We start from the raw sequence: 23814 nt of genomic DNA on the forward strand, positions 1-23814 counted from the left end.
ATAATTCTTCTTGAAACAGCAGCTGCAGGTTTGTTAGGTGAATTCAAATGATGCATTCAGCTGTAAGTACAAGACACCCAGTGTTTGTGTTCTGTAAATGTTATTCAATTGGTTTCTCCTGTATAGATATTTCTAATGATAACGTTTTCAGGTACTCTTTATTTGCTTGAGTTGACATCTGTCATGAGTCTTTTATTTGATATATTTGTATGACTTACATATTAATTTCTGGTTGTTATGATAATCTGATTCAGGTAACTCAACTGTCTCCCATTTAAATATAGTGTAGGAGTGGAAAACCTGTAATACAAAGTAGCGGAAAACATGAATTAATTAAGTTCTGTCTCTGAATCGATGCAGAGTCGTCCACGTCCGCATCACGATGCCACTGAGAATCAAGAAATGTTCACAGCTCAAGTATAAACTGTAAAAACTGCCATGAAGTTTAAGGTAAACACTTTACTTGAATCATTTGACACTTGATCACAGAAGAAATATTTTGATTCCTTGAAGTCCATATAACATTCACATACAAATTATATTATAAGTCATAAGGTCAACAGTGCTGAAAGTGTCAGAATAAAGGCCTCGATTGATAAAGAACTGAATGTGCCTTCTGAGTCCATTTTACTCCTGTTACATTAGACCACTGTAACTGTCCACCTCGTCTGAATCAGATCTCCTGACGAACAGCAGGCCCCCTCTCCCCATTCAATCTGCTGCTCTGCATCTTTTGGGGGATGTGGTATCCTGGCACTCAGCATCTGCTCCACATGAGAACCTCCTCAACGTCACTCCCTGACAGAGGAGTTCTGACCAAAAAGGCCACGATAGAGTTCGCTGCGAGCCTCGTCGTTCATTAAGCTGTTGTCAAACGGAGCCATAAAATTCACCAGCTTACTGTGGATGTGGAATCGGACTTTGCGCCCCTTGCTGGCTTTGGTATCCACCTTCTTCTTGATCTTGCTGCGCAATTTCTGGATGGCCAGCCACTGTCGGCCCATGGCCACCTGGTCGTTGGGATCTGCTGCATTCGTCCTGCGCTCGATGAGCTCTCGCAGTAGCTGGTGGTAGAAGTCGTCGTCGTCAAATATGTCCTCGTCCACGTCTTTGAGATGCGTGTTTGCTTTCAGCTGCTGCTCAACCTCTTCATCTTCACAGGGGACAGACTCCGAGGTGAAAGCAGAAGACTCTGTCTTCCCCAGGACTCTGTATTCTGAGCGTCGGGTCTGGGTACGCCGCACCAGCCTATCTTTGTCCATCAGCACCTGCTCCACCTGAGTCAGTATGTTCCTATCAAATGCCCCAAAGCCCTTGCTGCTCTTACCCATGGTCAGTCTAGTTTTGTCGTGCCACTTCTGCAGTGTTGCGTTGCGGTAAGGCTGGAAGGCAGCGAAGCGTTTGGCCATGAAGTCTGGGTACTCTGCCATGTCCAATTTTCGTTTCGGTGCTACGCCCACTGGCGCTGATCCCCATTCGTCGTCATTCTCATCACTGTTTATCTCCTCGTCTTCACCCTGAGCCCCAGTCTTTCCCAGAGCGATGGTCCTCGTGTCTGCGTTCTGGCACAGCAGCTGATCATGCAGCTCCAGCAGGGACCTTTGGAGAGCCTTTAAAGCCTTGTGTGTGGTCTTCAGCGCCCCTGCCATCTCAGCACCGCCCTTCCTCTTAAACTCTGAGAAGGTCTGCGGCTGTGGAAGCTGGTTGGCCGTCACCAGAGCTTTATGGAACTTGATTCGCCCTTCAAGCAGTTGGTCCCACAGGGCCAGCTGGTTCTTCACAGCTTTCCCTTTCTCGACCTCTTCATCTACTTTCTCTTTGGAAAATGTGCGCACGGTTCCCTCCTCCTCCCCATCATCGTCCTCCATGTCATCATCATCATCATCAGAGGCGTCATCTTCGTCGCTGCCCTCAGTTTCTTCGCCACTATCATCATCACCTGCATCTTCTTCACTCACTCCCAGATCATCCATGCCCTCTGTCAGCTTGTGGAAATCCACTCCCTGAGGAAATCTCACGCCAGAAACTTTTGTCTTGACCGCCAACTCTTCCTCATCATCTTCTAGATTGTTTTCATCATCCCCAGGATCCTCATCCACCATGGAATCCTCTCTTTCCTTCTCGTCAAACCCTTCTATGCTGCCGTCCTCCTCCTCCTCCTCCTCCTCCTCTTCCTCCTCCTCATCACCATCATCTTCATCATCATCTTCATCATCATCACCAGATCCCCCGATATCTATCTGCAACTGTTTACGGGAGACTGCTTTACCCATGTACCGCCGGTCTGTGTCTGAGAGCAGGGACGCGTTGTGCTTCCGCAGGTTACTGAGGCCGAGTCCGTCTTCGTCTTCGTCGTCATTGAATTTCTCGATTACTTTGGCTTTGGTCGCTTCGTCACCATCGTCCTCTGGATCCACGAACTTAGGCAAAGGATTCAACAGCTCCTCGAGCTCCTGAGAAAACGAGGCTGCCATCGGGAAACGCTTTCAACAGCCACACGTGGGACGTATCAGGCACTGCTCCATAGAGTGGTGGGTGATGACGTCAGTAAAAGGCGACGAAGATATTGGACACTAAGCTCCCGGGTTTGTCTTAAGGCAGAACCATTTGTCAGAGTGCATATAAACTCATGATAAATCCTGTTACCATATTAAATTAAAACAAATACAACCATTTGATAGAGATGTAATGGTACTGACTCTACTGACTCTACTGATAGGTAATGAATAACAGTGACTGAGTTACAGATATGAAGGTATACTTGGAACTGAAATGTATAAAATAAAAATAGCATCAACAGATTGATAACAAAAACTAATAATGAAACGTCAGACACAATGGGAAATAGTGGCAAAATCCTTTAAAATGTCATACAATCTTGGTGCTATACCTCCTTTGACTAACTTGTTAACGAGGGATTCAAGTACGACTTACTTTATTGAAGTAACCACTAAATTTGGGAGATGATTTTTGAAAACTAGTACTGTGAATGAAAAATAACCAAAACCATTGAGATTGAATCGCATTACAACAAAGGTCATTATTAGGACCAACTGTTTTATGACTTCTAGAGAGGAATGATTCGATTTTATCCACTTGTGAGCAGCTGGCCCAAACTCCTGAAAGACAGATCTCGGGACTCAACCATATATTTATGGACTCAACAATTCTACTTCCGGTATTGAGTCTTAACGCATGCGCAGTTGTGTTTTGGTGCTCCGGACTGCTACTGCTCGCAGAGTTTTGTTCCGCAGTCATCTCCCGAAAGAGCACCTTCTGGAGAGTGAACATGTCGACGAGCGACTTCTATTTACGGTATTATGTTGGTCACAAGGGGAAGTTTGGACACGAGTTCCTGGAGTTTGAATTCAGACCTGATGGTGAGTAAAATTTGGCGGTAATACAGACGTGTTAGCTCTCCTACCTCCAAGCTAACGTGGCTAGCCGCTGTGTAGGCCGCAGCTCACTCACAACCACTTGCTAGCACCAGTTTCAACTTGTAGTTACCATTGTATGATACATTATATTGGTTTACGTATAGACTGAACGTATCCCTTTAACGTGTGTAATTTAAAGTTAGTTATGCTTTAAGTAATATCCTTTGGACATAGTAGCGCCACGCGGCCTTAAGAAGGAGGTAGCGAACTCGTGCGTGTTGTGGAAGTGATCCATTGATTCAACTCTCTGCTTTAATTTCACCATGTTCCTACAGGTAAACTGAGATATGCAAACAACAGCAACTACAAGAATGACGTCATGATCAGGAAAGAGGTAATCTATGATTAGCAAGCGTCTTTGTTTTGGCGTTAACAGCAACTGAACATATTACAGCTCTCTTTGTGTGGTTTTCTTTGGTATGTATGGTAAAAATATCTGCTGCCATACTATAACGCTACTTTTATCATAATGCCAATCTGTGACATCAATATGCGTTTTTGCAGCATTGTATTTAATTCAGGGGTGGATTCACAGTAGAATCCAGTAGTGCGAGTAGAGAGGGTCATTGTCAGTCAAATCTTGTTTTCACAAGCATGGTCAAAGTATGTAATTGTACACATTATCAACGTGGAGCTATCCTGTAAATATATGGCACAGCTCTAAATGTTCTCATCTCCCCTCTGTACCAACCCAGGCATATGTACACAAAAGTGTGATGGAGGAGCTGAAGAGGATCATTGATGACAGTGAGATCACCAAGGAAGATGATGCATTGTGGCCGCCTCCTGATAGAGTTGGCAGACAGGTTTGTGAATCCACTCACCATAGATAGTTTGTTACACTTTATTTTCTACGCCTGAGTTACAGACATTCTCCTTTTGACAGGGCTCAACTTTACAAACATAATTCAAATTTGAAGACGCACTGTACATATTTAAAACAGAGCTCGACAATACACAAAATTTACCTTTAAACACATAGCACACATCTAAACCCAGTTCTATTAAGTCTAGAAACTCTTTAGGAGTCTCGGGGTAAACCTTTTTTTACAACAGAATACAAGTGAAGCAAACAGTGTCTTAAACTTCAGACATAATAAAACGGAAGAAACAAAACAAGCCTCCATACTGCTCGTGGAGTGTCATCAAGGGGTCCACAAACCCCGACATACAAATTCGACTCAAAACAGCATAATTTAAACCATACTTTAAAGCCTAAATGTCCGCTGATATCTCACGGACCCTCAGACACCATCGTGTAGCTACTTCTGCCAGCTTAACTACTTCCAGTGGCCTTTTAGGCTAAGAACATGGTTTCAAGGAACTGGATTTTAATCGAATATGAATGTCAGGGCTTGCAGACACTTGGATGACACCACAAGAGCCGTATAGAGACATGTTATGTTTTTTCTATTGTATTACATCCAAAGTTTAAGTCACCATTGGCTTCAAATGTATTGGATTCTGCTGCAATGCTGTTTGCCCATGAAACAGTGGTGAGTAGATAGAGGGAACTTTTTTTTTTTGGCGAACTATCCCTTTAAAGTTACTGCTAAATCGTAAAATAATTGATATTTTTATGTGATGTCATAGTTATAACTTCTCTGTATTTGCGCTACTATTCACAGGAACTGGAGATTGTCATCGGTGATGAACATATTTCATTCACAACTTCCAAAATCGGATCCTTAATTGATGTCAACCAGTCAAAGTGAGTATTGTAGAGTTGAGTGATCACAGCATATTTGTCACTGTTAAAGGGCCACAGCTTTAAAAATCTTCACTTTGTTTCAGGGACCCTGAAGGTCTTCGCGTGTTCTACTACCTGGTGCAAGACCTGAAATGTCTCGTCTTCAGTCTCATCGGTCTCCACTTCAAGATCAAGCCCATCTAAATGTGGATTTTGCTCATTTTAATTGCTTTAGCTAATGTTTCTGTTGTTGAATTACCGCATTTGTAAATTTGCCTTTTGATGAAACCATTTTTTATTTTAAATAAACAGTGAAGACAAACGTTGCTCTCTTGTTTAACTTTTGAGTGTTCTTTGCAAATATAGACGCTGAAGCCTAGGTTTAAAAAACAATTGAATAGTCTATACTCATGTGAAAAGAAATACTGTATTATTAGTACAATTATTTAAACAAGAAAATTGTCTTGCCAAAATTATTTTTGGAATAATTAGGTTTTATTTCAACTTGCACTCACCCACACCAATAAGGCTACATGTGAAAAACTGATCACTTAAATAACATGTATTATAGAGACATTAGTTAATGCTTTCTGATAAGGCACATCATGTCTATATTGTAATTGCAGACAGTTCTAAATCTAAAATGATTAAATGCATCCGTTTTGTGACTAGCACTCTTAAGTCTTAGCTGACATTGTTTCACGTGTTGCTAAAACTGAGAAGTTAGCCAACCCTTCACATGATGCTACAGTACAGGTATGTCAAGGTGTAGCTGTTTGAATCAATCACAACTTAAAAGAGAACACTTGGATGAAATAAGCCAGAGTGAAAAACAGCTTTGATGTTCATTGTACCATAAATTAAAGTGGATACTGTCTACAATTAAATGCAGAAAGCTACCTATTCATTTCACAACTGTTTTTATTATAATGACACTTCATTAAACCTGTAATTTCCAAACCACCATTTGCTTTTTTTCATAACTTAAAACCCAAATGCTGACTCCTTTTATTCTCCTGTGCCTTATAAAGTATTTCTCTTATTACTTACTGCACCATAATGCAGAAATTTTAAACCAAGTGAAATAAAACAAACTTAACAATTTTTTCTTAACTAAGTGGCTTTCCCTCCAGGACTGTGAAAATGTCTTCCAAAGACTTGTGGACACACTGCAGGAATTCATGGACGTTGCGAGCAGGGTAGCTGGACACATTACAGCCGATCCAGTCATCATGGACCCCATAGCCAACGCCAAACCCATCAGGTACCACTGGGGCGAAGCCGCCAAGGTTCACGGCTGGACTGGTGAGGGTGCTGGTCGAGAGGATGTTGTGGTTTATGGCAGCGTAAGCAGGGTCAGTGTACAGGTCTTGTAGAGCTAGGCCCTTGGAGTTGGCCAAGTATCGAAGGGCAAAGAGGTGTCGGTCAAAACCTTTGCCTGGTGAGAGAAATGGAAAAGGTGGTTAGTGCAGCAGCTGTTAGTTTACGTGTATGTTGAAACCACTGCTGTTGTGTCAGTTTCAATGTGTGTAGCTACACAGAGGATGTGTGATGACTGTGAGCTACTCCAGGCTAATTAAGAATGTTAAGGCACATAATCTTGGTTGTGATCATGAGCACTGTGATGACTGTTTGCCTTTCAATAACCAATGATCTGCATTTAATCCTTTCAAACAGCCCCAGGCTTGCTAAAAGCATCACACCCCTCTCTCATTCCAACTGAAAAAAAAATCTGCAAGATAAAACTCTGAAAACATCCGCAAAATGATAAATTATTTCTTATAAAAAAAGAAAAGAAAACAATTGACTTTGCCAGGTCTAGAGATGTTTTGACTAGACCTTGATCATAAATACAAAGTTGTTGAAGAAAAAAAGGAAAATAGAGAAAAGAGTGCAAAAAATAGATCACACATTTTATGATATGAAACCAAATGATCAGGGTTTTATATAAGTTTATACTAAATGGGGACAAATCCGTCTTTACTGTTGAAATGTCTAAAAAATTGTGGTTTTGTTAAATCTTCAGATCACCACTTGTAGAAATGTCTTATACACACCCATAGCTGCTTCCTTGGTGAGCTGTCCATGATATTTGGAGCATTCATGGAGCATGGCCTGCAGTTGCTCCACACTGTGTTGTCCTGGCTGACAAACGAAGGCGTGGGCACACTGTTTGGTGAATGAGCTAGCCGGTCGGATCGTCTCTGTGCGACCATGCTTGAATGCTGCGGTGCTGCACGACTCATATGTTGCCACGGTCTCTCCATACTGCCTCAGGAAGCCCATCTGAAAAGCCAGCTGGGCTATAGCATCTGGACTCAACTTGCTCTTCTTAAGCTGTTTCTTCCCACCCCTCTTGAACTCCATGGCATCAATAGTGAGTTCTGACACAGCTGAATCAAAGTTCTCCTTTGCTTTTTTGATGCCATTTTCCAGCTCACTGTCCAGCCTAAACTCAAGTCTGCGCACAGCAGAGGCTGAATCTACAGCAGCAGCAACAGAGCCTGGGTGCACCAGTGGCTGCTCCGTGGTGTCTTTGAAGATCTCATTCTGCAAGCGAAGCACAGCTACGCCATCGCCCCATGAGTGCTCAAAATTAATGGATGCCTGACCATCCTTTGTGAGAATGATGCTGAAGGACTTGTCGTACCACCGGTTGCAGCCATCACCGTGCAGCATGTTGTGGGAGATGTGAATATGGTCTCGCATGGTCTCATCATCCAGAGAGAAACAGAAAATTGCGCTGTCAACAAGATTTAGTTTCTCTGCATTTCCAGCCGCTATCAGTTTTTCCCTTAGCCGAGCCCACGTATTCCTGTTCTCACTGGTCAGCACCCCAAGAGGTAAGGCAGGCGCTGGTGTCGGATCAGACAAAATGTACTGTAAGTGGGACTGGATCTCTGCAGGCTTCACTAAATTCCCATCTTTGTCGACGATGTCAAACACATACATGTTGCCTTTTCTCATAACTAAGAGATGTCGCCCTTTCTCATTAGTGAAGAGCTCATCCCGCCCACATTTCGGAATCCGAGTTGAGTTAAAGAGGCGATAGTACTGAGACATGTCCAGGGGGTAAGCATTCATCATGTATGCTCCATACCAAGACAGAGAGGACGGGACCCAGCGGATGAACCTTTTGAATCCATCTGTGTCACTCTTTGCTGGGTTTAGATGAAAAACCTCAGGCTCCAGTACTCCAGCTCGAAGTGTTTTCATGAAGCGAACGGCTGAACACACCATATTAGTTGCCCGTACCAGCTGGTTATTGTACTCTGGGTTAGGGTCCAGATTGAAGTGCATGAAGGGGTTGAAGTTCAGAACCACAGAGTCACGAGCAGACAGGTACATATCAAACCAGGGTCCTGAAATGAAAGAAAGTCAACCAGTTGTATTAGTAATTGTATGAATTTGACATGCTCAACTTCAGGTATATAATTGTCGAGAAAAAGGCTTCACCTGAGATGTAGCTTGTGTGCTTATTTCTTTTATCCTGGGCTACTAATTCCTCATGCAGCTGTTTCCCCACACCACTCTGGAAATCCTGTGCAAGTTTCTCTGTTGTTCTGAGGGAACACAAAAGAAGAATTTTGCAAGATCTTAACTGTTGATATTGGCCATTAATGAAATTAAATAGGTCGAGTGTCTCACTGCACATACCTGTAATGGTCATCATCCAACAGGGGCCTCTGGGCAGCTAAATACCTCTTCATAGTCTCCTCCAGCTGTGGTATGGGTAGCCTGAACAATTGTCAAAGTAATCAAGGAGACAATTCAGCCTTTCAAAAGCTCAGTAAATATTAAATTATACAGAAAACTGAGTAAAGACAATCATGTGAGGATTTCCATCAGTTTTGACCTGTTTCACAAGAATAAAATGGCTCTTATCAGGGCAGCAAGGTTGTGCCTCCTCAAAATTAAAGAATGGTGCAGTATTTCCTATGTTAAAGGAGATAAAATAGGAAGCATGGATTGGATTAATAATCCATAGCAAAGGTCAGGTCCAATTTTACAGTTTCATGACTAATTCCTATTTTGGGGATGCTTCCCATATTATATTTCTTTAATATTTCATGTACTATATCATACATACATATTTATACAAACGTTTCTGTTTTCGTCAATTATACCTAACCTGTTTGTCTTTAATCATGTATATGATTAAAATACCCAATATTGGATGAAATCATTTTAAACAAAAGACACTGATCAAGGGTTTACACTATTTTATAGTAAACTGCAGAGGTCACTCATGTCACCGCCCCCTAGAGGCTTACCGAGCTTAACACAGTGCACTTTCCCCTATATTCATCTAAAAGCTAAATGCGGCACTTGTTTAAACCTGGTAACACTTCACCACATTCACCAGGCATTTCCAAGGCAAGAAAGTAATATTCACACAAGGCCAATAATTAATAATAAAGTCATGTCAGTGTCATACTTGATATGAATACTTGAGTAGATTCCCAGTGAGCTCCTTACCTGGGTAAACTCTTCTGGTAGTGCATCGATGGCACCACACTTTGGTGGAGGTACTCGGAAAGAGACGCTTCTTTCTTGCTGTAGTTTCGCTGACTGACACACAGTGCTGAGGTCCTGAGGTGAAGCAGACCTCCGCTTCTCCTCAGGGAGGCGACGCACGGCACCGAAAGCAGACTGGCCATATTGAAAGTAAATATCCGGTGTTGTTCACCGACCTAAAGCCTTCCGGTTTGTTGAAGCCTGCTCGCTGTCACCACAGTCGGGCGTTCAGAGGTGGTGTGGAGCCCCTCAGGACCGTCAGGTTAATACTGCAGCTAGCTAGCATGAGCAGCTAGCATTAGCTGTCAGATTTCCTCCGCTGACCACGGTTTGTTCCCGCAGCAGTTGAACAACTGGACGAACTCACGATTGATCCGACAACAAACTTAATAACCCCCACGTCAGACCCTGTGAAAAATGACAGAGCAGAAAAACGACCCCAGTTTAGAGTTTTGAATGAATAACAGGAACTTCCGACTACGGCAGTCACGTGACCTGAGGTTCGTCTGAGGAAGTGTTTCTGGAGGGTTCACAGTGAAGACTTGTGAATGGCTCTGTGGAGCAGTCTGCAGCAACACAATGGGATCAAATAGCTGATATCCTGAATAACAATAATCGAAGATTAACTTTCCTACATCTATGCACCAATAACGATTCGCACCAATATATTGAATTACAATTATATCTGGGGGAAACTGAAAATGTCATAAAAACAAGATCAGATTGTACAAAAAGTAATAAACTAATCAATACTCTGCAGTATAAGATCAACTTAAGTAAAACCAGCATTAAAGGGATGGCTGCCCAAAAATTCACTCATTATCTACTCACCACTTTAACGATGGATTTGCTGTGGTGGGTGTGATTGAGTCTACAAAACACAGCGTTGTAACAGAATAAATACAATTTAAATATGTGGTGACCAATTATTTAAACAGAAAAAAAACCTCCAGTCATACGATGTAATCAGCGTAGGGGAGGGGAAATAGTGAGTGAACTATCCCTCTAAGCTTGACAAATCAGACATGGCGACAGCCCATGTCAGCCAACATTTGGTTATGACAGACATAATGTAATGTTGACGTATATCCCTGCCAATAGATGTCAACTTTCAGTAAATGCCAAATATAAGATTGGGGTAATTGAGTATCTCTTTCCATAATGTTTCCACCAAACAGCTCTTACTAACTTTTTAACAGTAAAATTTGTATATCTTTGTGTGTATCATACAATTTAAGGCATCCATGTTGAAAATGTGGGGCGTATATCAATTGTTTTTAAGAAAATATATAGTGATATAGTATGATGTGATTTTCCCCATCAAAATCCAGTTCAGGCATACTTTAGGCTACAACCAGTGGTCAGGATGTAGAGAGAAAATGAGTAGGACAGAATGAAACCTGTGGAGGAAAGGAAAAAGTACAGGGACTGAGATAATAAGGAGAGTGAGAAAGGTTTGAAAATCAGAGGAGTGAAGAATCGAGGAGTTAATTGGAACATAGGTACCAGAAGCAGATACGAGAATAAGATGTGAGACGAGAGAATAACATATGAGATAAGATATGCAGATGTACAACTTTTTTACATCTTCAGTTCATGACCAGAAATCATATTCATTTTGTGTAATAGTTTCTTCTTTCAGAGTAGTTTTTCATAGAAGGAATAGTAATCAGTCTAAACAGAAAGTCCAACACACTGCTGACTGAAACTGAGTGAGTTTATAACAATTGGATCACTTCTTAAAGACATTTCAGTTGACAGGGATGGTGAGTTGATTTAATTAAAGATCCAAACTCAAATTGAACGTCATGTTTGCAGTAGTTATACAATTCAGTGAAAGGTCTGCACATTCAAAGCAAGTTTTTTTAGCCGTTTTCTTTTCTGATGATATATATGCCAGTTAAAGCTTATGACAGACATGATAACCGTGAAATGTATTACTCTGTGTATATCTTTGTGTGTATGGCACCCTTATTGAAAATGTGGTGGGTATCATGTGTTTAGAATAAGAAAATATCCAGATTTATTGTTATTTGATTTTTGTTTCATTAAATACTGATGTTGCTATCAACACCAAAAGTTCAGTTTTCTTTCAGGCTTTTAAAATAAGACAATATATGTATTCATGACCCAGACTGAAGAGTCTAACTTCTGTGTAAGCATTACTGTCTAACTTATATCACATGGCAGACTATCAACTATGTGTCATCTCAAAGACTAAGACACATGGTCTTCTTATTAAAATATCCATCATTTACACTGATTTCTGTTAGTTGGATGATTATGAAAGAGTTGTGCTGCATGAAGGAAAATTAGTTGTAGCAGATGTAGAGAGGAAGGAAGCATGTTCTGTTTAAGACTGAGCTGTAAAGTAGTTGATGGACCGCTGCAACTTTACCTTTGGTATCATTGAAACCCATGAGGGTTGCACTCTTCTGTCAGCATGACGGGAAAATAAATAAAACAATTAGTCAGAACCAGGTTTTATTGGCCAAGTAAGTTGCACAAACAAGGAATTTGACATGGTGAAGTGGCTCTCAGTGTGCTTACATAGAATACACATAACAACATAAAACAAAACAGATGGTCTAAGAAAAGAAAGAAAGAAGTGCAGGGATAAATATTGAACGTATGAGTATTCATTGATTGTGTTCAGACATTATCCAATAACCAGTAAGTGCAAAAAAAAAACACATGTTATCTTTCAATACCGTAGCAGTACAGCATTAAGAACACATTGCTGCACATTTACATCATCAAAACGTTAACATTAGTTATGCACTGTCCAGCAAATTATTATGTCCAGCAGGGGGCCATGTTCTCCTGGTTCATTTTTTTCCTCTTCTGATCTGCTTAAACTGAAGTCCTCCCCCAGGCAACAGCTTCTGTCACCACCATCTGACCCCCTCCCCCAATATACCAAAGAAGTGAGGTTGATAGTTCACTTCCATTAGACTGATGACATTTTCTGATGTTTGTCCCAACTGATGCTGTCACTTGCTGACCTGCTCTCTTTGCATTGCCGCTGGTACACAACAACCATCTGCACGTTTTAATTGACTCTTATCAAGGCACCCATCAAAGTATGCCATTATTATATGGATTGTTGAAATGTGACCCCTTTTTTTGCTTTTCGACTGATATCGTTGTGGTAATTTGCAGGTGCATGTTTTTGTATCAGTTATGTGATCGTAAAGGGAGATTTATTTGACGTGCAGCTATGTCTGCAAAATTGAAACAAAACAAAAACCAGGATAGCAATGTAAATTCAATGTAATAGAACACAGACAGAACTCGTGGTGAGTCAGAGTGGAGGAGGACAAAGGAACTCCAGCTCGTAATCTAGCGACTTTTTCTGGTGATATTAGAGACTTTCTGGTGTTTTGGTGACTGACGTGAAAGCACGTATCGTTCTGCAGTTACTGTCCTCAACGAGCAGCGGGTGCTGCCGTGAGCCCCTCCGCCGTCCCAACGCACTCACAGGCGGTCACCCAGTAGCCTTACGCAGGAGTCCTGCAGTCAGAGCAGAGAGGAGACCCACACTCCGCGTCCTCCAGACTGCAAATGAATCGCGCATGTGCAAAGCCACCGCTGATCCTGCCCTGTCTTACAGAGATGGATGTAAAGTGTCAATGCATATTCACTGTCACTGGAAAATATGAGTCATGACTCATTGAGATCAGTCTCTTCATCGATGCAGAGTCCACAACTCCCGTGTGGAACGTGGACGAAACTGAACTCTTTCAGGACCCTTAAAAAAAAAAAAAAAAAACATGCTCTGCCAGAGTGTCTCTTTTGGCTAATTTTGCTTGTCCCAAGCCTGGCGCACATCATCCTGCGGCACACATCTCTTGCAGCGCACATCATGTTTCCGCACATCATCCTGCAGCGCACATCATCACCACACATCATCGTGCGGTGCACATACTGCTGGCATGCATCATCGTGCAGCGCACATCATTGTGCAGCACACATCATCCTGCAGCGCACATCATCCTGCTGCTCACATTATCCTGCGCAAACATCATCACCACACATCATCGTGCGGTGCACATACTGCTGGCATGCATCATCGTGCAGCGCACATCATTGTGCAGCACACATCATCCTGCAGCACACATCATCCTGCTGCTCACATCATCCTGCGCACACATCATCACCGCACATCATTGTGTGGCGCACATCATGTTGCAGCGCACATCATCCTGTGGCGCACATCTCGCACATGTGCGCCAGACATCGTCCTGTGGCACGCACACATCATCATGAGGCGCACATCTTCCTGTGGCGTACATCCTGCAGCGCACATCATTGTGCGGCGCACTTCATCCTGCAGCGCACATCGTCCTGCGGCGCACATCGTCGTGCGGCTCACATCATCTTGCAGCACATCATCCTGCAGCGCACATCCTCACCGCACATCATCCTGCAGCGCACATCATCCTGCGCACACATCATCACCGCACATCATCTTGTGGCACATCATCGTGCAGGCACTTCATCCTGCAGTGCACATCATCGTGTAGCGCACATCATCCTGCAGCGCACATCATCTTGTGGCGCATATCATGTTGCAGCGCACATGATTCTGTTGCGCACATCATCCTGCTGCGCACATCATCACCGCATTAAAGTCATGAAAATATTTTGAGAAGTGATGGCCGATTTCAATGGCAAGATAAAAAAAAAAAAAAAAAACAACAGAAGAATACTGCAATATTGCATTCACTTTTATTTTTTATTTTTTTAGGTCATTTGTCTCGGAATTTGCAAGATAATTATCCCAGAAAAACAGAATAATTTTTTTGTGAAGTGAATGTAAGCTTATTTTAAGTTCTAAACAAATTTACCGTTTCTCACTCACTGTACGTCCTATCGCGACCATTACAATATTCAAATTAGGCGATGACGTAATTTAGCGACATCTAGCGACTTTTAGGACAGCCAATAGCTACTTTCCTTACTGAGTTGGCAACAGTGGAACGAGCTCAGATCTCACTGCTTGTGTTGCTCTGAGCGACTGAGCGGGGGCGCGAATGGTATGGGTACGTGGAGCGGCTCATTCTGAGCATGCGTTTAAAAGTTACTCTTAATTCCACAAATTAATCTTCCCGAATTAATGCGTTGATTTTCACAACTCTAATTTTTATAGGATGAAGGGATTTAGAGTGGTATTCTATTTTCTGATTCACACTCCTGAGCAGAAGGTGGCGGTAATGCTGAATGCCTACCGCCGTAAAACAAGAAGAAGAAGAAACCGGAAAAAACAAGGAAGTGTAGTTTGGACACAAAGTACAAGCTAACCTGCCCCAGTTTGTCAGTCAGTCAGTCTGTTTGTTCACCTGACGCAACAGGAAAATGCCTGAAAGACAGAGGTTAAGGTAAGAATCGTAAGCAAGATGTCATTGAGACCCTGAGCTCATGTTTTTAAATGGTTCATCCTCGTTGTCCCGGCTAGCACACTAACGTGAGGCCACGGTTTGCTTGCTAGTAAGATATATGTCAAACATTCACGTACACTAACCTGCATGTTAGCTGGCTGATCCATTGCTACAAGCTAACGAGCTGCTATTACCTGCTATTGGTAGCAATGTTGTTTCCTTATGAATAAGCACATCCTACTAGCAAATGGAGAGTAAAATATCTATCAACAGTTCCCATGTTAATTCGTGTTTAGCCACTTATCTTTGTCAGGTTCATAAAGATGGTGATAAGATGCACGCAGGATTTTAGATTCATCGACTGTCACGACTGTCATTTCACCGTAACCTTGTAAGAGGTTGATACCTTGGACCTTGTGTTGTGTTACTGCATGTTCTGCTCTGGAACTGACAAGCACACAGAGAGCTCCAGTGGCTAGACACATGCAGTACATCTCTTTATGTTTCTTACAATTAAATGTCTCATTGAAACTGACCGATTGTTTAACCCTTAGATGCATAAGTGGGTCAAAAATGACCCGGTGAGGTTGTTTTCTTGAAATATCTTCGTAATGACAATTTGTTATCATTTCATATTCCAGGTATTCCTCAAAAAACATGTTTTTGATGTAATGCCATTTACATTTTTAACTTACCTTTTATACATTTTAAGAAATTGTAGTTTTTGTATAACTACCCCAAGCTTCCATAAGTGGGTCAAAAATGACCCGCATGCATTTTCTATGGAATCCAATGGGAACCACTGATTCTTATCAACTCTGGCTGTCAGGAATAAATTAACTGTGGACCACACAGACTATATCAGAAGTGTCACCCCTCAAGAAGATTATTTTACACAGCAAGAGCTGATATGTGTAAGTATTATCTTCATATAATATTGTGTGTGTGTCTTTCATGACTGTTGTTATTATTATTTATCAACAGATTAGCCTACTTTATAACTAGCTAACTAAGATAGCTAACATTACTATATGTATTGTGTGTGTGCGTGTCATTCATGATTGTTGTGTCAAAGAGTATTTTATTATTATTTATCAACAAATTAGCCTACTTTATAACTAGCTAACACGAGCTAGCTAACTAATTAGCTAACATTACTATATGTAGTGTGTGTTTGAGGGTATTTATTTATATAGCTGCATATTGATCTATTGAAAAAATTACTCTTTTGCTTCCTCATCCAAGGTGTCATGGCTGCTAGATACACAGCTGAAATGGTCCGACAGATGCTGGATGATGGAGAGGCAGTAATGCTGTTGGACTCCGAGTCTGACATTTCTGATGATGAGGACCAAGACTATTGTCCAGGTGGCAGTGGCAGTCGTCCACCTGGAAATCCAACTGAACAGGATAAATCTGACCCAGAAGAGTCCTCTTCTGTGTCCTCTGAAGAAGAAAGTGTCCAAATCATGTCCAACAGAATGAGTTGGAAGGGCTGTTACTGGAGCGAGTTACCTCCCACCCAGGGCAGAACTCAGAGCCACAATATCCTCAGAAGTCGGTCAGGGCCTGCACAAGGGCTTAGCACCACTGTCTCACCAAAAGATGCATGGGAGCTCTTTATCAGTGATGATATAATACAAGAGGTGATGAAGTGCACAAACTTGGAAGGACGGAGAGTAGCAACAGGTAGAGGATAAGATTGGAAAAATTTCACCAAAGATGAATTCATGGCCTTCATTGGATTGACCTTGCTTGCAGGAAGTGAGAAGAACTGGGATGTATCAGTCCGTGAGCTGTTTTGGAGTCCTCTACATAATCCCATGTACAAGGCCACTATGTCTGTTGGAAGATTTGAAGACATTCGCCGTACCTTGCGCTTTGATGATAAGAGGACCAGAGCCTTCCGACTGGAAACAGACCATATGGCAGCCTTCCGCTATGTATGGGACCTGTTCCTGGTCAACTGCAGACATTGATTCATCCCCAGTGATTGTGTCACTGTGGACGAACAGCTTGTGCCATTCAGGGGTAGGTGCAAGTTTCTACAGTACATGCTCTTCCTCAAAGAGCTGTCAAAGGAGCTTGTCACACCACACATGATGAGTGGACTAGAAGGCTGGCCCCAACTGCAAACCACGATTATTGAAGCAATGGAAAGGTGTGGGGTGACAAAAGCCACAACCCAGCCACAGGAAAGAAGCAGACAGGGCACTGCATGTCTGAACTGCATACAGTGATGAGACAAGAAGGCAAAACAGGGAAAAGAGAGAGGAACTTTCAATGACTGGACAGTAACACACACACACACACACACACGCAGACGCACACGCAGACGCACATGCACACACACACACACACACAATGGATGTTCACATTTTTCTATTGCTGTTCTGGGTAATTTTCTTTTTCGAAAATGTTAAAAAGTGAAAAATAAAGATATGTCAAACATGAAATCATTATTGTGTGGTCCTAAATGTAATACTAAATATTATACAAGTGATTATTCTTAACCAAAATGACGAAAATGGCTTAAAAACCCATTGATTCGAAGGTGGGTCATTTTTGACCCACTTATGGAAGAGTGTAGGGTCCTGTCACTCGTGCATCTAAGGGTTAATTTCTAGTAGCCAGGCATTTTACTTTTGTTTGTTTCCATCACTGTCTATTGTTAATGACCTTACTTTTACATTCTTTCACCTTCACCTCCACCATGTCAAGGATTGAAGCCATTAACACCAGTGCCAGTGATGGGCTGGAGGGGTTCAAGGCCCATGCTGTGTTCCAGGAAATCAACAAGAAGCTTCAGGAGGTAATTGAATGACTTGTACAGTAGAAGATAAAATTATGAATTACAGACCAGTGTTTATTATCCTCACTTGTTACCAGTTTGTACACCATTTTGTTAGTTCAACTTGACTCGTTGTATTCACATCAATTCCCTACAGGACACATCTATCTATTTAGTCATATATACTATAGCTCTGTGCCGTGTGGTGGCACAGTTGTCTCAGTCATTCCATGCCATGGACATTTTGTACACTTGCAAACATTTGATTCTAATCAATTGATCTAAAGTCGTAGTATTGGGAAATAGCAGGACTAGAATGTAGACAAAGTAAATTCAACTGACTGTGTTCACATTGTGCTGAGGTTTCCGTCACCTAAAATAAATCTGTGTGTTTCATACAGGAAGGGGAGCAGTTTGTGAAAAAGATCGGGGGAGTGTTTGCCTTTCAAGTGAAGGATGGCCCAAATGGTCAGGAGGCAACTTGGTTTGTGGATGTGAAGAATGGCAAAGGCTGTGTTCATAATGACACAGGTAAGACAACTCAAGAAAACTCAGCAGGGCTTTGTATTGTCTCATATGACAATGTCATGTAATCATGTTAATATTTAACTTTGGGTGTAATTTCAAGGCATGCACACACTGTTTTTATATCAGTGCTATCTTTGAGTTAAATTAAGCTCTTATTTCTACTCGGCAGCTAAGAAAGCAGACTGTACCATTTCCATGTCGGATACAGATTTGTTGGCCTTAATGACAGGGAAGATGAACCCACAGAATGTGAGTATTGACAGAACTTTTACAAATATACAACCAAACTCATTGTTTCTTGTCAATAGAGTTAGAGACTTAGACATTTCTAGACGTAGTATTAACTTCTGTCTGAGAAAACTGATAATATGTGGAAAGCTCTAAGTACTGAACGTCTGTTCACATCTAGTATTGAAATGAATCCCGACCACTTGTGATTGGATCTCATTTACCTATATGCAATCACCCACTATTTATATATTTATGTTCGTGAAGACAATAGTGTACAGTCACCCACACCACTCTCAAACTCAACAATGGAATAATCTTTCTACATCAAATCCCCACTGTCCTTGTTTTTTAACTCTCCTCATCATGTGATAAGACTCTGTAACTATGTAATGTGACTCTTCTGAAGAGTATCCGGGCTTGGGTTCAGACAGAAAAACAGCACCTGTGTAGTTTGTGTTGTGCACATTTTCTTTGGTCAGATTTGAATAGGACAATAATCAGTGGCCTGAGTGGATTCACACTCTTGTAGATTGTGCTTTAAAGCCGACTAGAATAAATAGGGCTGTTTTTTTAAGAACACATAAAAGATATAAGTGTACACTAAATTAAGACTACCTCAGTCTGTGTGCCCCATCTCCCTAAATAGTGGAACACATTTCCCGGTTGGATGTGTTAATACAGAGGAGGAAGAACTGACCAATGTGTAAAATTGAATGACATCTAGTGGTGAAGTTGCATGTTGCAGCTAAATAACCCTCACCTCCTCCTCCCCTTCTAAACATGACAGAGAACCCTTGGAAGCCTTTGGGACAGTTAATTTAGATGTGGGGAGTTTGAAAGCTCTGATGTAGTGTTTTACCATTTTCATGACATGACATGGTACAATGGCCGTGGAATGGCTGCAGAGAGGCTTAGTTTTAATTTCTGCTCCCATGTTAACAGATTAGACCAGGCATACTGGCTGATGCTGTGGCACTGCTCAGATGTGGTTCAACCGCGGAAACAGCGCTGCTAATCTAAAGGGTAGAGGTTTCTCTCTCTGATTATTTCTGCGCTCTGAATGCTTTTATCACCAGAAAAAACAGTATAAATTATCTTTCACCACACTTTTATTGCTCTGTCGAACATTTTGGACGACACATCTTTGTAACTTATCATTTTTTAACTTGACCATTTTTTTAAGTCTTAGCGATCGTCTTTCATGCTATGTGCAAATGTTTTCATACCCTGAATTGTAATTGTAACCGGGGTGAAAAGCAGTAAACCATGAACAGAGGTCTTTTTTACCGGAAGAGTAATGTGATGATACCTGTACATTCCCACCATCAGTCCATGCCCGTATGAGTGCTTGCCTGGGGATAACCTGTCGAACAATCTTCATGTTCCAAGAACACAGTCGAGTATTTCCTCTGCTTCATCCTCCAACTGTGTCATAAACTGGTGTGAAAAAGCTTGAGAACGGCTTTGATACTCTGAGACTTTCCTCTCATGGTGGTTGATTCATCCCCGCCTCATCCAATTATTTTTCTCTTTTTATCACTCCAGTCCACATACAATCGAACTCTACACACACTGTGCGCCATGCAGTTCTCTGACATTTCATAAGCTGTTGTTGCCATTGCCCCACTTTTCCCTGGCTTGAGTTAATCTCCGATGGCAACTATTTAACCCAGCTGCATATTCGTTCTCTCTTGCACTGGCCGAACAGTTCTTCAGATTGCAAACTGTGGATGATGCTCCTCACCTTTTCTCATTTACAGGCGTTTTTCCAGGGTAAGCTGAAGATCAAGGGAAACATGGGACTTGCCATGAAGCTTCAAAGCCTGCAGCTGCAGCCAGGCAAAGCCAAACTGTAGATGAGACCTCGGAGTGAGCTGTAACTTCCCCTCTGAACACTGAATAGAATGCATTTCAGAAAAAAATGTAACAGGGCTGGGAACCTTCTCATCACTGGACTGAACCCCTTTCCCTACTAGTGACCTCACTGACAACCAGGGGACTAATCCTCAGCCCAGCCAATCTAACCAGCCAATAATATAAATGGATAATTCTCTAATCAAGTCCCTGTCTGCGGTCTGTCCCATGATAACACTTTCAGAACACTAGCGTAGAGACGGGTGCTCCTACTTTCTGATTTTAGTGATGTTTGTGTCCACTTTTCAATAAATTTCCAGTATCTGTCTCAAATCAATTCCTTATGGAATTGTTTTGAGAAGTATGTGTTGATGATTTTCCACCATCATGGACACAATAGTCGAAGTGCCTCCTTGTCTCAGATTTTTAGTTTTCAACCAATAATGCGAAATGGCTTTTACTGTGGCTGCTCAACATTTTAATGGAGGGGGCTGTGAATATCTGCTGTGCTGTCATTATTGTATAAAAATCTAAAATATTTCTACTTAATAAAAGTATCTGTGCTGCAAGAACCAGTGGGCTGTCTGTCAGCTTTTTTAAAACAGGAATGTAGTCTTAATGTAATAATGTTTCTAAGAATTTTGTGGACATAAAGGGCAGAGTGGAACAGGTCTGTGAGATGCCGCTTGAAAATGAATTTCACAACAAACTTTGGCCAGATGTCCTAACACAAGCTTCAGTGTTTGTTCAGCGTAGATGATCACACTCCTCCTGGCTCCACACAATGTTACACTCACACGACACCTCCCACATAATTTAGGGGGCCTGTTCAAGGTTGTATTGGTGTGACTTACCACAATAATGTTCCTGTGTTCGGACGGGACCGAACTTGGATGTTACGGTCAGGCTGCGCCTATGTGTGCTCCGCCTTTTTTGGAAGACCTTGCACTTTTCCAAAAGCGACCTGGTTCCAGACTGCCACGCTGTTGTTTTTCCTTTGTAAACGGAGGAGTATGGCAAAAACACAAATCTGTTAACTAGCTCTCACTCAGATTCCACTGCAGCTTTGGCTTGGCTACTTTTCTGAGTCTTACTCTAGTCAAACACCATCACTCCCTAATGGCTGCTTTTTTAGTATTAGATTTCATAAGTTATCCAAGTTATTTGTATTTTGCAATGTAACATTTGCTTTTGATGAGAGGTGTTGGGCTAGTTACATCAAGCCTGTATTCACAGCATTGCTCACAGTGAAAAAATGTCATCAATGCTTTACTTTTCATGAGAATAGCACAATTGAGTCAAACAAAGGTTTTAAGATCATCAAAAACACATACATCATGCATGGTACATATGAATGATAAGTGTGTTATTAAAGGGGCACAGAGAAATGTAGGCCCAAGAACTGTCTGGGCTTGATCCATAAGGCAGACTTAAAATGTGGCATGTCTGTCACAGCTGCATTCATTTCTAGGTGTTAGATTGGAACAGTACACTTTTTGGGACATGGGAAATTGATGGGATATGGACCAAACAAAACCTTGCTACTGCGGCTCCATCCCCCTGTTACTGCTGAACACACCCTGGTTCCCTGGACAGTGGGCTGAAGAGACATGTCCTTCATCTACAGTTTGTTTGCTAGAGTTAAATTGTTGGTGATGAGCAGCTAAAAGATCTATTGTTCACAAAATACACTCTTTGGGACCTGAATCCGTGATTTGTGTTCGGCATTAAACAAAAGAGTTGCCCTTTAAAGAGCTGCACCCAGTGGAAAAGAGTTAAATCAAGCAAAAGATGAAAGGATTAGTTTATAAGAATGGAGACAGGATGTCATCTGTATGCAAGAGAGCAGGCAATATCCCCGTTGTAATTGGTGCGGACGAAGAGGCTCTTTGACTGTGTCTTTCTTTAAACGCAGCTTGGGCAACTGTGTAAGTAGGAATTCAAAAATAGAGATTAGATGTCCCATGGTTCCACGCTGATCTGGATAATAGCCAACACAGTCCCTGCTGTTCTGTGATGTGTCCTGAAGAATGACATGAACCTGGAACCTAAAGCAGAATTGTGATATCAGTCTGATGGAACAGCCATATCTCTGAACATGTTCCACTGAGAGAATGGAAAGTTACAAATAACATAGAGCTGTGACCAGAGAGCCCGCCAAATACTATGATCAGTAGAGAGGAGAGCCGGAATCAGTGTGTGTAGTTCCCTGCAGATTCAGGAAGAGATTCATGGGTCCGTCTCTGCCAGCCTGAAACAGCAGCTCAGCAGACATAAGTAGATGAGACTCACTATAACCATACAGGACCTAGCAATCATCCCTGTCTTCATTGAAGTCAGTTGGTGGCTGCGAAGTGAAAAGGGAGGAAGTAGGGGATTTAAATTCTCGAAAACAACTTCAGAAAGATTTGCAGCAGTTGCTCTGAGTTGATTGGGTCCAGCTGAACTTGATGAAAACATTTCCAGTTTTGAATTTCAGACTAAAAAAAAAACACCAGACAGATAAATCTAGAAACCGATCCTGGACGGATTTTATCGTGATCTTGTAATAGTTGGCTCTAATGGAGGAAAAGAGCTTTCTATGATGCCAATATAAATTAGGTTTTCTGTTTCACAGCAACTTGGTTTTCAACGACAGAAATCCATTTCAGATTAGTCCCTTTCTTCAATCAACGTTTGAAGACCAGGTACTTTCTAGGAAAAAATTTTTAAAGTTCCAGGAAACAGAGGGGAGAATAAGGGACACATAAAGCCTTTATTCTAAACAACATCAACCCATAATTGGCTGTCAAATTTAACTGAAAACACATGTTGGTTCTTACAGATTGCTCTTTTACTAAGATTTGTCCTACAAAGAAAATCGTCTTTTACAGAATAGGTGACTAAGAGGAAATTGGTATGACATTTTCAGGCTGACAACCAAACTCTTCAGTGCATCCAAAGGTTTATGCTGTGCCTTTCTCTTCCATTTGTCCTTAATACATGTCAAAGCTAAAAAGTTGGGGTCCCGACTTTCTCCTGAGTTTTCGTTTCACTGAACAAAGCAGCAGGGGGGTTCTCTGCTCAGACGCATTGACAACAGTAACAAATAATCTGCAGGTTTCAGGTGAGGGGTTGTGCAGCAGACAGAGGCAGGAGGTGTAAATCACGGAGGCTCACACGCTGACATTTGTGTTCACACATACACCTCCTCTAGAGAACATGTGGAGGATCTCTGGAGCTCACTGCATGTCTGAAAGCAGCACGGGTAGTTTCTACCCTGATTGTCTCTCACCTCTCCCCATTGTGTAATCCATTTTTCAATCCTTAGTCGTCAGGTGTCATCCATATTACTATAATTTTGTTATCATAACCAACATTTTCCTCAGAGGTATTATACAGTTC

The 23814-nt window shown here is 41.8% G+C and overlaps 5 protein-coding genes across 5 annotated transcripts; 3 read left to right on the plus strand and 2 right to left on the minus strand.

Annotated features, from left to right (window-relative positions):
- Positions 1 to 439: 439 nt before the first annotated feature.
- Positions 440 to 2549, minus strand: aatf (apoptosis antagonizing transcription factor). The gene has a single exon (XM_062395092.1). It carries the CDS (start codon positions 2472 to 2474, stop codon positions 792 to 794), a length of 1683 nt encoding a protein of 560 aa, XP_062251076.1. The 5' UTR covers positions 2475 to 2549; the 3' UTR covers positions 440 to 791.
- A 639-nt stretch (positions 2550 to 3188) lies between these two features.
- On the plus strand, positions 3189 to 5453 carry magoh (mago homolog, exon junction complex subunit). The gene is made up of 5 exons (XM_062395096.1): positions 3189 to 3380; positions 3713 to 3771; positions 4133 to 4243; positions 5066 to 5148; positions 5232 to 5453. Exons 1-5 carry the CDS (start codon positions 3290 to 3292, stop codon positions 5329 to 5331), a joined length of 444 nt encoding a protein of 147 aa, XP_062251080.1. The 5' UTR covers positions 3189 to 3289; the 3' UTR covers positions 5332 to 5453.
- A 147-nt stretch (positions 5454 to 5600) lies between these two features.
- On the minus strand, positions 5601 to 10180 carry cpt2 (carnitine palmitoyltransferase 2). Its single transcript, XM_062395095.1, has 5 exons — positions 9607 to 10180; positions 8785 to 8865; positions 8584 to 8690; positions 7185 to 8489; positions 5601 to 6565 (listed from the first exon to the last, which is right to left on the minus strand). The coding sequence occupies exons 1-5, from the start codon at positions 9786 to 9788 to the stop codon at positions 6237 to 6239; spliced, it is 2004 nt and encodes a 667-aa protein (XP_062251079.1). The 5' UTR covers positions 9789 to 10180; the 3' UTR covers positions 5601 to 6236.
- Positions 10181 to 14869: 4689 nt separating this feature from the next.
- On the plus strand, positions 14870 to 21005 carry scp2b (sterol carrier protein 2b). Its single transcript, XM_062395416.1, has 5 exons — positions 14870 to 15026; positions 17748 to 17838; positions 18219 to 18348; positions 18515 to 18594; positions 20337 to 21005. The coding sequence occupies exons 1-5, from the start codon at positions 15004 to 15006 to the stop codon at positions 20430 to 20432; spliced, it is 420 nt and encodes a 139-aa protein (XP_062251400.1). The 5' UTR covers positions 14870 to 15003; the 3' UTR covers positions 20433 to 21005.
- LOC133960645 (uncharacterized) lies at positions 15034 to 17482 on the plus strand. The gene is made up of 3 exons (XM_062395414.1): positions 15034 to 15940; positions 16272 to 16715; positions 16788 to 17482. The coding sequence occupies exons 1-3, from the start codon at positions 15937 to 15939 to the stop codon at positions 17003 to 17005; spliced, it is 666 nt and encodes a 221-aa protein (XP_062251398.1). The 5' UTR covers positions 15034 to 15936; the 3' UTR covers positions 17006 to 17482.
- Positions 21006 to 23814: the final 2809 nt, after the last annotated feature.

Source organism: Platichthys flesus, chromosome 9 (assembly GCF_949316205.1).
Source record: "Platichthys flesus chromosome 9, fPlaFle2.1, whole genome shotgun sequence".
NCBI lineage: Eukaryota > Metazoa > Chordata > Actinopteri > Pleuronectiformes > Pleuronectidae > Platichthys > Platichthys flesus.

Coding starts and splice junctions, on each gene's coding strand:
- aatf (XM_062395092.1), bottom strand. CDS start 2,474: ATGGCAGCCTCGTTTTCTCAGGAGCTCGAGGAGCTGTTGAATCCTTTG.
- magoh (XM_062395096.1), top strand. CDS start 3,290: ATGTCGACGAGCGACTTCTATTTACGGTATTATGTTGGTCACAAGGGG. Junction 3,381..3,712: donor GTTTGAATTCAGACCTGATG/GTGAGTAAAATT, acceptor ATGTTCCTACAG/GTAAACTGAGATATGCAAAC. Junction 3,772..4,132: donor ACGTCATGATCAGGAAAGAG/GTAATCTATGAT, acceptor GTACCAACCCAG/GCATATGTACACAAAAGTGT.
- cpt2 (XM_062395095.1), bottom strand. CDS start 9,788: ATGGCCAGTCTGCTTTCGGTGCCGTGCGTCGCCTCCCTGAGGAGAAGC. Junction 8,691..8,784: donor TTGGATGATGACCATTACAG/GTATGTGCAGTG, acceptor GTGTTCCCTCAG/AACAACAGAGAAACTTGCAC. Junction 8,490..8,583: donor GCACACAAGCTACATCTCAG/GTGAAGCCTTTT, acceptor CTTTCATTTCAG/GACCCTGGTTTGATATGTAC.
- scp2b (XM_062395416.1), top strand. CDS start 15,004: ATGCCTGAAAGACAGAGGTTAAG. Junction 15,027..17,747: donor CCTGAAAGACAGAGGTTAAG/GTAAGAATCGTA, acceptor CACCATGTCAAG/GATTGAAGCCATTAACACCA. Junction 17,839..18,218: donor TCAACAAGAAGCTTCAGGAG/GTAATTGAATGA, acceptor TGTTTCATACAG/GAAGGGGAGCAGTTTGTGAA.
- LOC133960645 (XM_062395414.1), top strand. Junction 16,716..16,787: donor AGGACGGAGAGTAGCAACAG/GTAGAGGATAAG, acceptor CCTTGCTTGCAG/GAAGTGAGAAGAACTGGGAT.